This window comes from Antechinus flavipes, chromosome 2 (genome assembly GCF_016432865.1).
Source record: "Antechinus flavipes isolate AdamAnt ecotype Samford, QLD, Australia chromosome 2, AdamAnt_v2, whole genome shotgun sequence".
NCBI classification, from domain to species: domain Eukaryota; kingdom Metazoa; phylum Chordata; class Mammalia; order Dasyuromorphia; family Dasyuridae; genus Antechinus; species Antechinus flavipes.
The window spans coordinates 35,068,237-35,080,404 of record NC_067399.1 but is presented as its reverse complement, the minus strand read 5'-3'; the positions used below and the strand labels follow the sequence as shown (position 1 = coordinate 35,080,404).

At 45.9% G+C, this 12,168-nt stretch overlaps 2 gene segments (V, D, J or C); both read left to right on the top strand.

Moving 5' to 3' along the window:
- The first annotated feature begins 979 nt into the window (after nt 1-979).
- On the top strand, nt 980-1,705 carry LOC127547489 (immunoglobulin kappa variable 2-30-like). The segment is given in 2 exon segments: nt 980-1,124; nt 1,359-1,705. Coding segments are annotated over 2 exon segments (384 nt in total).
- An 8,246-nt stretch (nt 1,706-9,951) lies between these two features.
- Nucleotides 9,952-11,524, top strand: LOC127547496 (immunoglobulin kappa variable 2-30-like). The segment is given in 2 exon segments: nt 9,952-10,068; nt 10,303-11,524. Coding segments are annotated over 2 exon segments (384 nt in total).
- Nucleotides 11,525-12,168: the final 644 nt, after the last annotated feature.

The window sequence follows — 12,168 nt, the reverse complement described above, 5'->3', positions numbered from 1 at the left end:
CCCTTCAGAACCACCTCCTTCCCAAAGACAGGACCTTGTCTCTGGCAATGTCTCCTTAACTCTGTCCCCCTCACCTGGACCAGATCCTGAGACTCCCAGGGCTTTTTCTCCTCCTCAGGATCCTGATTCTAACCTCTGCCCCCTGGGAGAAGCTGCAGACTCTCAGGGAGAGACCCTCAGAGCAGAGCCGCCTCTTCCAGTGAAAATCTCTCCCAGACTAAGGAGAAACTTGGCCATTGCTCCGAGGTCCCCGCCCAGCTTTGTGAGGGGTTCAAGGCCAAGGCCCTCCTTGGTCTGTCCTGGGGAGTTGTTACTATTAAACAATCTGCCCCAGAGACAAGGAGGAAGCTGCAGAAGCCAGTTCTGGGCCCCCAAACTCCCACCTCTCTGCTGGAAGCAAATGTGAGAGTCTTTAATGAGAGGGATCAAACTGCAGCGTGGGACAGCGGCCTTACAGGGAGACATGGGGAACAGTGCCTCCTCGTGGCTGCTGACATTTCTGGGAAACCCAGGGGTTCCTGCTTCAGGTGTCATGGACAGGGCCAGAAGGCCAAGGAAACTCCCTGTCCTTGCTGCGACCTCCAGCAGGAGTTTGGGGCTTGCTCCCCCACACTCCACCACGACAGCAGAACCCTGGCTATCCCCCGATGTGGCCTGTAAGGCCTCTGAATGTCTTTTTGCTGAGAGATCTTCTTCCTTCTCTCTCTGGCTCTCTGATCTCTCTTGATCTCAGGAAGGTGAATGTTCCTAGCCACAAACTGAACTCTTTACATACTGCTAGCAAACACATGAATTAATAAAACAGATTAAAACAAAACAAAACAAACAAAAAAGGATAAGTAGGATCTGTGGGAGCACTTATCACACAAGGGTCCATGAATCAGGGACATATTGAAGGTGTTAAGGCCTCAGGTTCTTCCCCTGAGCTGGAGGCAGCCACTTCTACTCCCAGACCCCCCTCACACCTCTCAGCTGCTTTGCATAAAGAGATCCCCAAGGGGAGGGGCTGCAGACACAGGGGGATAAACTGGGCCTGGGGGCAGAGCAGCCACAGGGAAGGAGTCACTACAAGATGGAGTCTCTGTCCCAGCTTCTCTGTGGGCTCTTGATGCTTTGGGTCCCAGGTGAGAACATGAGACAACAAAACATGCAGACGGGCAACGTGACATGAGATGAGAGAATTCCAGGAAGCTCAGAATCTTTGGAGACAGGAGCCAGTACAGTCCAAGGGGGAATGAGGATTTCTGGGAGATCAGGGGGATGTTCAGAGCCAGGGGGTCTCTGGGCCAAGAATCAGAATGAAAGGAAACTCTCCCCTGTTTATTTCTTGTTGGTTGGTCATTAATTTCTGCTCTTAGTTTCCAGGGGAGAAGTTGTGCTGACTCAGTCTCCAGCCTCAGTGTCTGTGAGCCCAGGAGAGAGAGTCACCATCAGCTGCAAGGCCAGTCAGAGTGTTGTACACACTGATGGAAAGACTTACCTACACTGGTTCCAACATAGACCCGGACAGTCTCCTCGGCGACTCATTTACAGGGTTTCCAACCTGGACTCCGGAGTCCCCGCCCGCTTCAGTGGCAGTGGTGCTGAGAAGGATTTCACCCTCACAATCAGCAGTGTGGAGGCTGAAGATGGGGCAGTCTATTACTGTGCTCAGTATTCTTTTTATCCTCCCACAGCGTTACAGCCCTGAACAAAAACCTCCCCAGGCCTGGGCTGGCTGCTCAGGGAGGCCCAGCTGCCTCCTCTCCTTCCTCTGCTGCAGCAGCTGCTGGGGGGCCTGCTCAGGGGCAGGGTCTCTGGGGCTGATGAGATAAAAGGGACTCGGGGCTCAGGGGAAAGGTCCCGGTCTGAGAGCTCGGGGCTCTGGGGACTCTTGTTCCTCTTCACCCATGAGCAGAATCATCAAAGAAAGAACCACTGGCTCAGACTGGGTCACCCCACAATTTCCTTGGCCCTGAGGCACTCTCCCATTCCTATTCCATGTGACTCCCAACTGAGCAAGAACCAAAGAGAAAATAGAAACTTCTGGTCAGAGATTCTTTCTGTCCTTTCTCTCTGGCTCAATATTCCACAGCAGTCAATGACTCTTGGGACCAAGAGCACTAGAAGATCAGGTAACAGGCTAATGGCCCCAGCTTAAAATTCACATTCTCCCAGCAGCCAGACGGCACGGGGCAGCTTCCCTGGAGTCAGGAGAACCTGAGTGCAAATCCAGACTCAGACACTTAATACTTTCTACTTATGTGACCTTGGGCAAGTTACTTAACCATAATTCCCTCAGGAAAAAAATTCATACTCTGGATCCATTTTCTCTGACCCTGCATTTAAATCAGATTTTTATCTACTTTTATTTTATCCATTCATGCTGGGGGCTATAAAGATCTCTCTGGAGTCTCCTCTGTCCACTCTTTGCAAAGGAAGACTTAAATTCCTACAAAGAAGGGGAATAAGAGATGGGCGCCAAGAAGCTGAACATTCTGCTCTCCTCATAGTTTTGGAGTCTCCTCAGAATCAGAACAACCTCCCCCATCTTAATAATATTAACCAAATAAAACTAATTTTTTTATGATTCAATTGACAGAACCTGTGATCTTTGGGAGAAGGGTGAAACTGGGTTAGAATCCCACCTCCTCCTGCCTATTGGGAGGGGCCCACCCTTCTGTTTATAGGGAAAACTCCCATACCATCTTTACCCACAATTCAATTGGAGATTTTGGCCTGGGGTATAATCAACACCCTTTATTGAGTTGAAAATAAGTTCCTCAAATTCATCTAGAGTTTGGCTCCCCTGGATTTGGGCCCCAAACCCCAATGTAATCAAAGGCTGGATGCCCAACCCTCTGCCTCCTGACAAAGTTGTTTTCTCAGTGTAATAAACCCATTTTTTTTTGCCATAACTCCTGCCTGTATTCATTCTTTTGAAAATTCTGTGAATTGTCTTGCAAAGATGCCACCTGGCCAGGGCATCTCTCAACACTCATTTCTCACCCCTCCACATTTGGTGGCCCGTACTGGGATCCCTGACACGTTTGCCCAGGGAAAGTCTTCTCTTACTCTTGTCTATTCTATAGCTGAGAGACCCAAATACCTGGGAAGATTTGGGCTTTAGGGAGCTCTATGTTCAATGAGACTTCCTTGACAAAAGAAAATTGGACTTAGCATCCCTGTGAGTTTTTTTTGTTTTTGTTTTTGTTTTTTAACAGAAGTACCCTTAATCAGGAACTTCTGTCACCTCCCTCCCTCCCCAGGGATGTATAGGAGGACTAAGTGCTATAGAATCCAGACAACTTAAGACCTGAGGCAAAAAATGAGATAATCTACCTCTGTCTCTATTCCTAAGGATTCTCCCTCCGGCTGGTTCTTAAACAGAAACAAATTCAACCTAAAAGACTTCAAAACTAAAAAAAATCCTTAAATCCAACAGCACTGCAGGAAGCTGCTTCAGTTTGCTGGAGGGAAATCAAAATTAGATACTAACCTTTTAAATAACTCCCTTCTTCATACTCCTCTAAGGACAAAAAATCCCTGTGAATCCTTTCAGAACCACCTCCTTCCCAAAGACAGGACCTTGTCTCTGGCAATGTCTCCTTAATTCTGTCCCCCTCACCTGGACCAGATCCTGAGACTCCCAAGCCTTTTTCTCCTCCTCAGGATCTCTAAGCCCTCATTTTTCACACCTCCATCTTAATTCCTCATTGCTATCCCTTAATGGGAAAAGGCTGTGGAACATTCCGCATGTCAACATAAAAATATATACGGAAGGGGGGGTGGGGAGAGACACTTTTGACCAACTAGCCAGTGAAGATCAGTATGGAGAGAATTGAGAACAGATGAATTACCCTACAACAGCTTATGAACAGATTGCTACTGCTGCTATAAAAGCTTGGGGTACTCTCCCAGAGAAAGATGGAGGTAAATACTTCACAATAGAACAAGGTCCCAATGAACCCTTTGCAGATTTTGTGGGATGTTTGCAAACAGCTGTCACAAGAATCATTGGAGAAAATGCAGCTACAAGTATAATGATAAGACAGCTGGCTAAGGAAAATGCCAATGAGGTTTGCAAAAGAATTATATGGGGACTACACAAAGATACTCCTTTAGAGGGAATCATAAGATGCTGTGCCACAGTGGGCACTAGTGCTTATTATACCCAGACTATGATGAACAAGGGAAGACAGGGTTCCTCTTGGCACGGGACTTCTAGAGAGACTCGTCATTGTTTTCAATGTGGAAAAATAGGACATCTAAGAGCCCAGTGTAGATAGAGATAGAGTGAGAGGACAGGGTGAGAGAAAACCCAAAACCCCATGTCCAAAATGCCACAAGGGCTTCCACTGAGCCTCAATGTAGATTGACCCAGGGAAGTGAGAGGCAGGGCCCAGATCTTCTCCTTTGTTTTGAGGCTTTTCTCCTTTCCTGTTTCTCTCCAGGTGCTCATTGCCACCCATCTGTTTCCTTCTCCATCTGTAGGAATGCAAGCAAACCCTCTGTCCTAGGCAGTTAACCTATCTACTCCCTTCTATTTACCACTTCCTAAATCTCTCCTCATAATCTGGCATTGGAGCTGTTTGCACAGGCTCTGTTGGTTTAAAAAGCCTGTATTCTCCCCAATTGTAATCCCTTTCTGCTATCTGATTGCTTTTCTGTCCGTTGATCATGTAATCCTTTTGGGCCATCTGATTAGTTTTTGGCTGATATATCACATCAGAGACTGTTTCAGGACCTGAAAACCAGCAGGAATCATTGGATTCCCTAACACCAGATGAAACTATTGCAGGACTTCAAAGCTTGCAGGAGTTATTGGATTCCTGGCACATGAACTAATGGACAACAGATTCCTTTTGGACTATTTCTAGGACTTATGGACATGTATAATTCCTCCTGTTGATTCATGTTATTTGTTACATCACTTCTAGCCTGTGTTATATTGCTATGTGCTTATGTAATTATGTGTAATGCCTCCCATATTGATGGATTTATGTATACCTGTTTTAAAAGTGAGCACCTTCAGACTCACTAATCTGATTTGATTTCCCATTTGCTCTGGTATTTTCATCTCCCTTCATGAGATGTCAGGGAGGTTCTGACCACCTTCTTTTTATGGTATTTTCACTCCTTTTTGAGCAGTCAGGGAAAGTGTGATCACCTTCTTTTTTGGGGTTTTCACCTCCTTGAGAAGTCAGGAAGGTCATGACCTCTTATGTTCTAAAATCAAAAGAAAGTGGGAGATGTTAGGATTCTTACAAGGTGCTAAGTCACTGGAATTGATAGAGACAACAATTATCTAATTTAGCAGAGTATTTAACAGTTCACCAGTGAACTTAGTACTTATCAGAGTTCCACAAGATTCACACCTTTAAGAGAGCATATATAAGGAGGACCCCACTAAAGGACAAACCCACTAAGAAACAAACCCACTCTCAGTGGCAGAGACAGATTCATTCCATCTTCCACCTTTGTGCTGGCTGTAGGATGAAGCTGGCAGAGGCAGAGATTTAGTGGCAGGAGCTCTTGGAACCAAAGAGAGAGAGAGGCCTGAAAAAAAGCTAACCGGGCCCAAGGAAGGACAAGACTTGGACGGAGAAAATAAAGGTTCTGGACTTTAATCCCTGGCAGCATTTGAGGGGCTTATTTAACTGAACTGAAAAGAAGGCTGCTTCCAGAAGCCCCCCAAGAAACCTTCTCTCAGAGAAGATTATACTTTAGAGGAGAACATTATACCAGACTGTAATGACCGCGGATTTAAAATCAGCCGGAGTCAGGAATTCAGATTAAGGGAAAAACCTTCAATCTTTAATGAAGTGAAGAGGTGAAAAAAGATTGCGATAGCAATATGGGCAAGAAGGATTGAGATAGCAATACGGGCAGCTGCGACAGGAAGCCAGCTAACAGAGAGGGATCTGAGCTGAAAGGTCGTCTCAATCGCAATTGCAATCGCAAGCGCAAAATGCTTGCAGTCTCTCCTCCCCTTCCTTTTCCACTCCTCTGCCTCCACCCACCAAAATCGTCATTTCCTATGCCACACATCAGGACTTGCACAAAGAGTGGGGGGGGGCCATTCTTTCTCCAAGCTGATATATTAATAGAGTATGGTCCAATTACTATTTAGCCTCACGTGCTTGGGACCTCAGCCCATTATATCTCCCGTTTTAGAACACAGGTGATCATGCCATCCCTGACTCCTCAGGGAGGTCAGAGCCCCCAAGGGGAGGTGATCACACCCTCCCTGACTTCTCAGGAAAAGAGGTGAAAGCACCAAAAAGGAGGTGATCATGACCCCCCTGACTTCTCAGGAAGGGAGGTGAAAGCACTAAAAAGGAGATAATCACGCCCTCCCTCACATCTCAGGAAGGGAGATGAAAAGCACCAAAGGGAAGTGGGGTTTGCTAGCAGGTTTCTGGGCTCAAGGGTCTTATTATGCACAAACCCATCAGCATGGGAAGTATTACACAAGCACATAGCAACAACGCAGAGGCTATTAGTGATGACTCTCCCCACAGTCAGTGCAGGCTTGATGTGGTGTAACAAACATGAATTAAACACCCAAGTAATGGTATAACAAACAATATAAATCAACATTGTGTTGTAAAAGATTGCCAGAAGTCCTAGAAGGAGAGTATGTAAACAGCAGTCACACATACACCTTCTTCAGCAGCCAAGAGATAGTCTAAAACCAATCTATTGTCCATTGCTTCACATGTCAGGGAATCCAATGATCCCCCCAAGTTTTTGAAGTCCAGCAAAAGTCTTTTTATGTCTTAGGGAATCCAGTGATTCCAGCAGATTTTGAAGTCCTGTAACAGTCATATCATTTCTCAGAGAATCCAATGATTCCTGAGGGATTTAAAGTCTTATGTCTCAAAGAATCCAATGATTCCTGAGGGATTTAAAGTCCTACAACAATCGAATGTCTCAGAGAATCCAATGATTTCTGAGGGTTTTGAAGTCCAATGATTTTCTATGTCCATGAGTCAAACGCCATAACTGCCACACTCTTTCAATGGTGAGCACAATCAGCAACAGAACCACCTGATATTTCTTGGGTTTTCTCCTTCATTTCAAGGGTCTGCTCCGTCTCTCTGCGATGGACAAGGCGAATACGGCTCGTTGGCACTCATCTGATTCCTTCTCCACCTGTAGAGATACAAGCAAACCCTCTCCCCCAAGCAGTTAGCCTATCTGGTCCCTTCCATTCACTTTCTGGGTCTTTCCACATCATCTGAAGATTAACTAAAGATAGTGGAGCTGCTCGCACTGGACACTGCCCTTCCGGTGGGTTATAAAACCTGTCTGCCGGAGCCAGTGCATCTTTGTCAAAAATCAAGAAGTTAATAGTATAAAGTGCTAGATTTAGAAGCTCTCTAGGGTTACCTGTGGCTTCCCCTTTCTTTTGTTTTTGGAGCAACGTCTTAATGTCTCTTTCTCCTCTCTACTATTGCCTGTCCTTGAGGATTAAAGGGTATGCCAGTGGTGTGTAAAATCTTATACTGTGCACACAAGTGTTTAAAATGTTTGGAGGTGTATGCAGGACCATTGTCTGTTTTTATTGCTGGTGGCACACCCATAATGGCAAATGCTTGTGTGAGGAATTCAGTGACCACTCGGGCTGTCTCTTTTGCTGCTGGTATGGCAAAAGTGAATCCTGAAAAGGTGTCTACCACAACATGGATAAAAGACAGACGACCGAAAGATTTATAATGGGTCACATCCATTTGCCAGATTTCATTGGGTCTCAAACCACGAGGGTTCTTCCCTGGAGGCAGTGTAGGAGCGTGGAAAGGAAGGCAAGCTGTACAGCTTTTTACTATGCTCCTAGCTTCCTCTTTTGTAATCCCAAACTGTAAGCGCAAAGCTCGAGCAGCCTGATGGTATTTACAATGGGATTCCTGGGCCTCCTGAAATAAAGGTGTACTGGCCAACATAGTTAAAAGGCTATCTGCCTTTGAATTCCCATCAATAATAGGGCCTGGGAGTCCACTATGTGAGTGGACATGCAAGATATTAGTGACCAAAGTCCCACTGTTAATAAATGCCTAAGCCTGGATTTGAACTTGAGTCTTCTAGATACAGTTCCTGTGCTCTATCCACTGCAAAAAGCATCAGCAAAAGCAAAAATAAGAAGAGAGGGGGAGGAGATGGCTCAGTGGGTAGAGCACCAGCCCTAAGTCAGGAGGACCTGAGTTCAAATCCAGCCTCAGACACTTAACAATTCCTGGTTGTGTGACCATGGGCAAGTCACTTAACCCCAATTGCCTCAGCAAAAGCAAAAAGAAGAGAAACAAACAGAAAGGTTGTCACAATGGCAAAAGGAAGCAGTCTCTCCTCCCCTTCCTTTTTCACTCCCCTGCCTCCACCCACCAAAATCATCATTTCCTATACAACACATCAGGTCTTGCACAAAAAGTGGGTGGGGGCTATTCTTTCTCCAAGCTTATATATTACTAGAGTATGGTCCAATTACTATTTAGTCTCATGTGCTTGGGACCTCAGTGCATCAACTCAAGCCTCAGCCCATTACACAAGGAGGATTCTGGGAATATGGCAGAGCAGTTCAGAAAATTCCAAGCTCTTCAGGTTTCCCCTACAAACAAGATAAAATGGCACCTCTGGACAAATGTAGAGTGGAAAAAAAAAGAACAAAAGTACAGGCAGAGAAATGGTCCTCCTAGAATGACCAGAGAACATGGGAAGAATGTTCCTCATACAGATGTTTTTTCAGGGTGAAAGATAAACATCTCCAGGCAAACTCTCCTGAAACAGCAAGCAGTGAGCCCTGTGGTAGCTGGGCCAGGAGGTAGCCTTGGCTGAACCCCAGGAAGCTTCATCTCCCAGACAGTGTGGGGAGTCTGAGGTCTGAGAAGACTGAGGGAACCTCTGTTTATGAGGGAGCTGGGGCCAGCTGTGCTGCTGAGAAGCAGTCCTGCTTAAGCAGAAAGCAGGAAATGCCTGGTGAGGGCAGAGGCAGTGGGACAGGGATACTGCTGTCTGTGGGCACTTACAGAAGGATGGAGTCCTTGGGGAGGAATGGGGAGAAATAAAGTAAAAGGGGCAAGCAGAGAACAAAAGAAACCTACAAGGAAGCAAAGCAAAGTTGGGCAGCTCTCAACACAATGTATAGGATTTATTATAAAGGATTGTTTTTCAACTTTAAAATAAATAAAAAGTACAAAAAATTATGAAGAAAAAATTTTAAAATGATAACATATCATTCTATCGATCTCTTCAGGGGACTGGAGGAAGAATAGAAAGCTGGTTCCCCTAAACCATGCCAAGGAATGAAAGGATGGCTTGCTTCCCACTTTACAAGGCTCCATTCTAAGTGCCCAAAGATTCCTCAATTAGTGGGACAACAGGTGATGAATGTGATAAACAGCAGGATATCAGTATCTATCCTATGTTTTATGCCTTCAGGCTGTGAGCTCTTCACTCCACAATATTGACTCTTGTGCATCCCTCTGTCTTTTGGAACCATTTTTATTCTTGTTTCAGTGATTTTTGGCACTTTGTAATACAATTTGGGGTTTCTTTGAGAAGATACTAAAGGGATTTGCTATTTTCTTTTCCCAGTTATTTTAAAAATAAGGAAACTGAGGCAAACAAGGTTAAATGACTAGCCTAGACTCACACAATTAAATATCCAAGAATAGATTTGATTCCAGGAAGATGAATGTTCTTAGCCACAAAGTGAACTCTTTACATACTGCTAGCAGTCCCATGAAATAATGAAACTGATTAAAACAAAACAAAACAAACAAACAAAAAAAAAAAAAAACTAAGGATAACTAGGATTTGTGGGAGCACATTTCACACAAGGCTCCAAGAATCAGGGACATATTCAAGGTCTGAAGGTCTCAGGTTCTTCCCCTGAGCTGGAGGCAGCCACTTCTGCTCCCAGACCCCCCACACCTCCCAGCTGCTTTGCATAAAAAGATCCCCAAGGGGAGGGGCTGCAGACACAGGCAGATAAACTGGGCCTGGGGGCAGAGCAGCCACAGGGGAGGAGTCACTGCAAGATGGAGTCTCTGTCCCAGCTTCTCTGTGGGCTCCTGATGCTTTGGGTCCCAGGTGAGAACTTGAGACAACAAAACATGCAGACGGGCAACGTGACATGAGATGGGAGAAATTAAGGAAGCTCAGAGTCTCTGGGGACAGGAGCCAGTACAGTCCAAGGGGGAATGAGGATTTCTGGGAGATCAGGGGGATTTTCAGAGCCAGGGGGTCTCTGAGCCAAGAATCAGAATGAAAGGAAACTCTTCTCTATTTATTCCATGTCGGTTGGTCATTAATTTTTGTTCTTAGTTTCCAGGGGAGCAATTGTGCTGACCCAGTCTCCAGCCTCGGTGTCTGTGAGCCCAGGGGAGAGAGTCACCATCAGCTGCAAGGCCAGTCAGAGTGTCCTACACGGGAATGGAAAGACTTACCTAGACTGGCTCCAACATAGACCCGGACAGTCTCCTCGGCGACTCATTTACCTGGTTTCCAACTTGGACTCCGGAGTCCCGGCCCGCTTCAGTGGCAGTGGTGCTGAGAAGGATTTCACCCTCACAATCAGCAGTGTGGAGGCTGAAGATGGGGCAGACTATTACTGTGTTCAAAGATCTTTTGCTCCTCCCACAGTGTTACAGCCCTGAACAAAAACCTCCCCAGGCCTGGGCTGGCTGCTCAGGGAGGCCCAGCTGCCTCCCTCCTTCCTCTGCTGCAGCAGCTGCTAGGGGCCTGCTCAGGGGCAGGGTCTCTGGGGCTGATGAGATAAAAGGGACTCGGGGCTCAGGGGAAAGGCCACGGTCTGAGAGCTCGGTGCTCTGGGGACTCTTGTTCCTCTTCAGCCATGAGCAGAATCATCAAAGAAAGAACCACTGGCTCAGACTGGGGTCACCCCACACTCTCCCTGGCCTGAGGCACTCTCCCATTCCTATTCCATCTGACTCCCCTCGGCACAAGAAACAAAGAGAAAGTAGAAACTTCTGGCAGAGATTCTTTCTGTCCTTTCTCCCTGGCTCAATATTCCACAGCAGTCAATGACTCTTGGGACCAAGAGCACAAGAAGATCAGGCAACAGGCTAATGAAGTCCATCATGGACGCAGTTTAAAATTCACATTCTCCCAGCAGCCAGATGTACGGGGCAGCTGCCCTGGAGTCAGGAGGACCTGAGTGCAAATCCAGACTCAGACACTTCATATTTTCTAGTTGTGTGACCCTGGGCAAGTTACTTAATCCTAATTGCCTCAGAAAAAAAAAATCACTCTGGAGCCATTTTATCTGCCCATGCATTTAAATCAGATTTTTATCTATTTTTATTTTATCCATTCATGCCGGGGGGTATAAAGATCTCTCTGGAGTCTCCTCTGTCCACTCTTTTCAAAGGAAGACTTCAATTCCTACAAAGAACAGGAATAAGAGTTTGGTGCCAAGAAGCCGGACATTCTGCTCCCCTCATAGTTTTGGAGTCTGCTCAGAATTATAACGACCTCCCCCATCTTAATAATATTAATCTAATAAAACTAATTTTTTATAATCCAATTGATGGAAACTGTGATCTTTGGGGGAAGGGTGAACGTGGGTTAGAATCCCAAGTCCTCCTGCCTCTTGAGAGGGGCCCTACTCTCCTCTTTATAGGGGAAACTCCCATAGCATCTCCACCCACAATTCAATTGGAGATCTTGGCCTAGGGCATAATCACCACCCTTTATTGAGTTGAAAATTAGTTCCCCAAATTAATCTGGAGATTGGCCCCCTGGCTTTGGGCCCCAAACCCCAATATCATCAAAGCCCCAATGCTCTGCAAAAAGTTCTAACAGGATTTTGCTTGCTGAGAAAGTTATTTCTCAGTGTAATAAACCCATTTTTTTTTGCCACAAACCTCGCCTGTATTCATTCTTTTGCAAATTCTGTGAATTATTTTGTAAAGCTGCCACCTGGCCAGGGGATCTCTCAACCCTCATTTCTCACACTTTGATATTTGGTGGCCCGTATAGGGATCCCCAAAATTGTTGGCCAAGGTAAGCCTTCTCTTGCTGTTGTTTATTGTATAGCTGAGAGTCCCAAGTACCCGGGAAGATTTGGGCCATCAGGAGCTCTATGCTCAAGCAGACTTCCTTGACTAGGGACAATTGGACCTGGAATTCCTGTGGGTTTTTTTTTTTTTTTAAATTTTTTAACGTAAG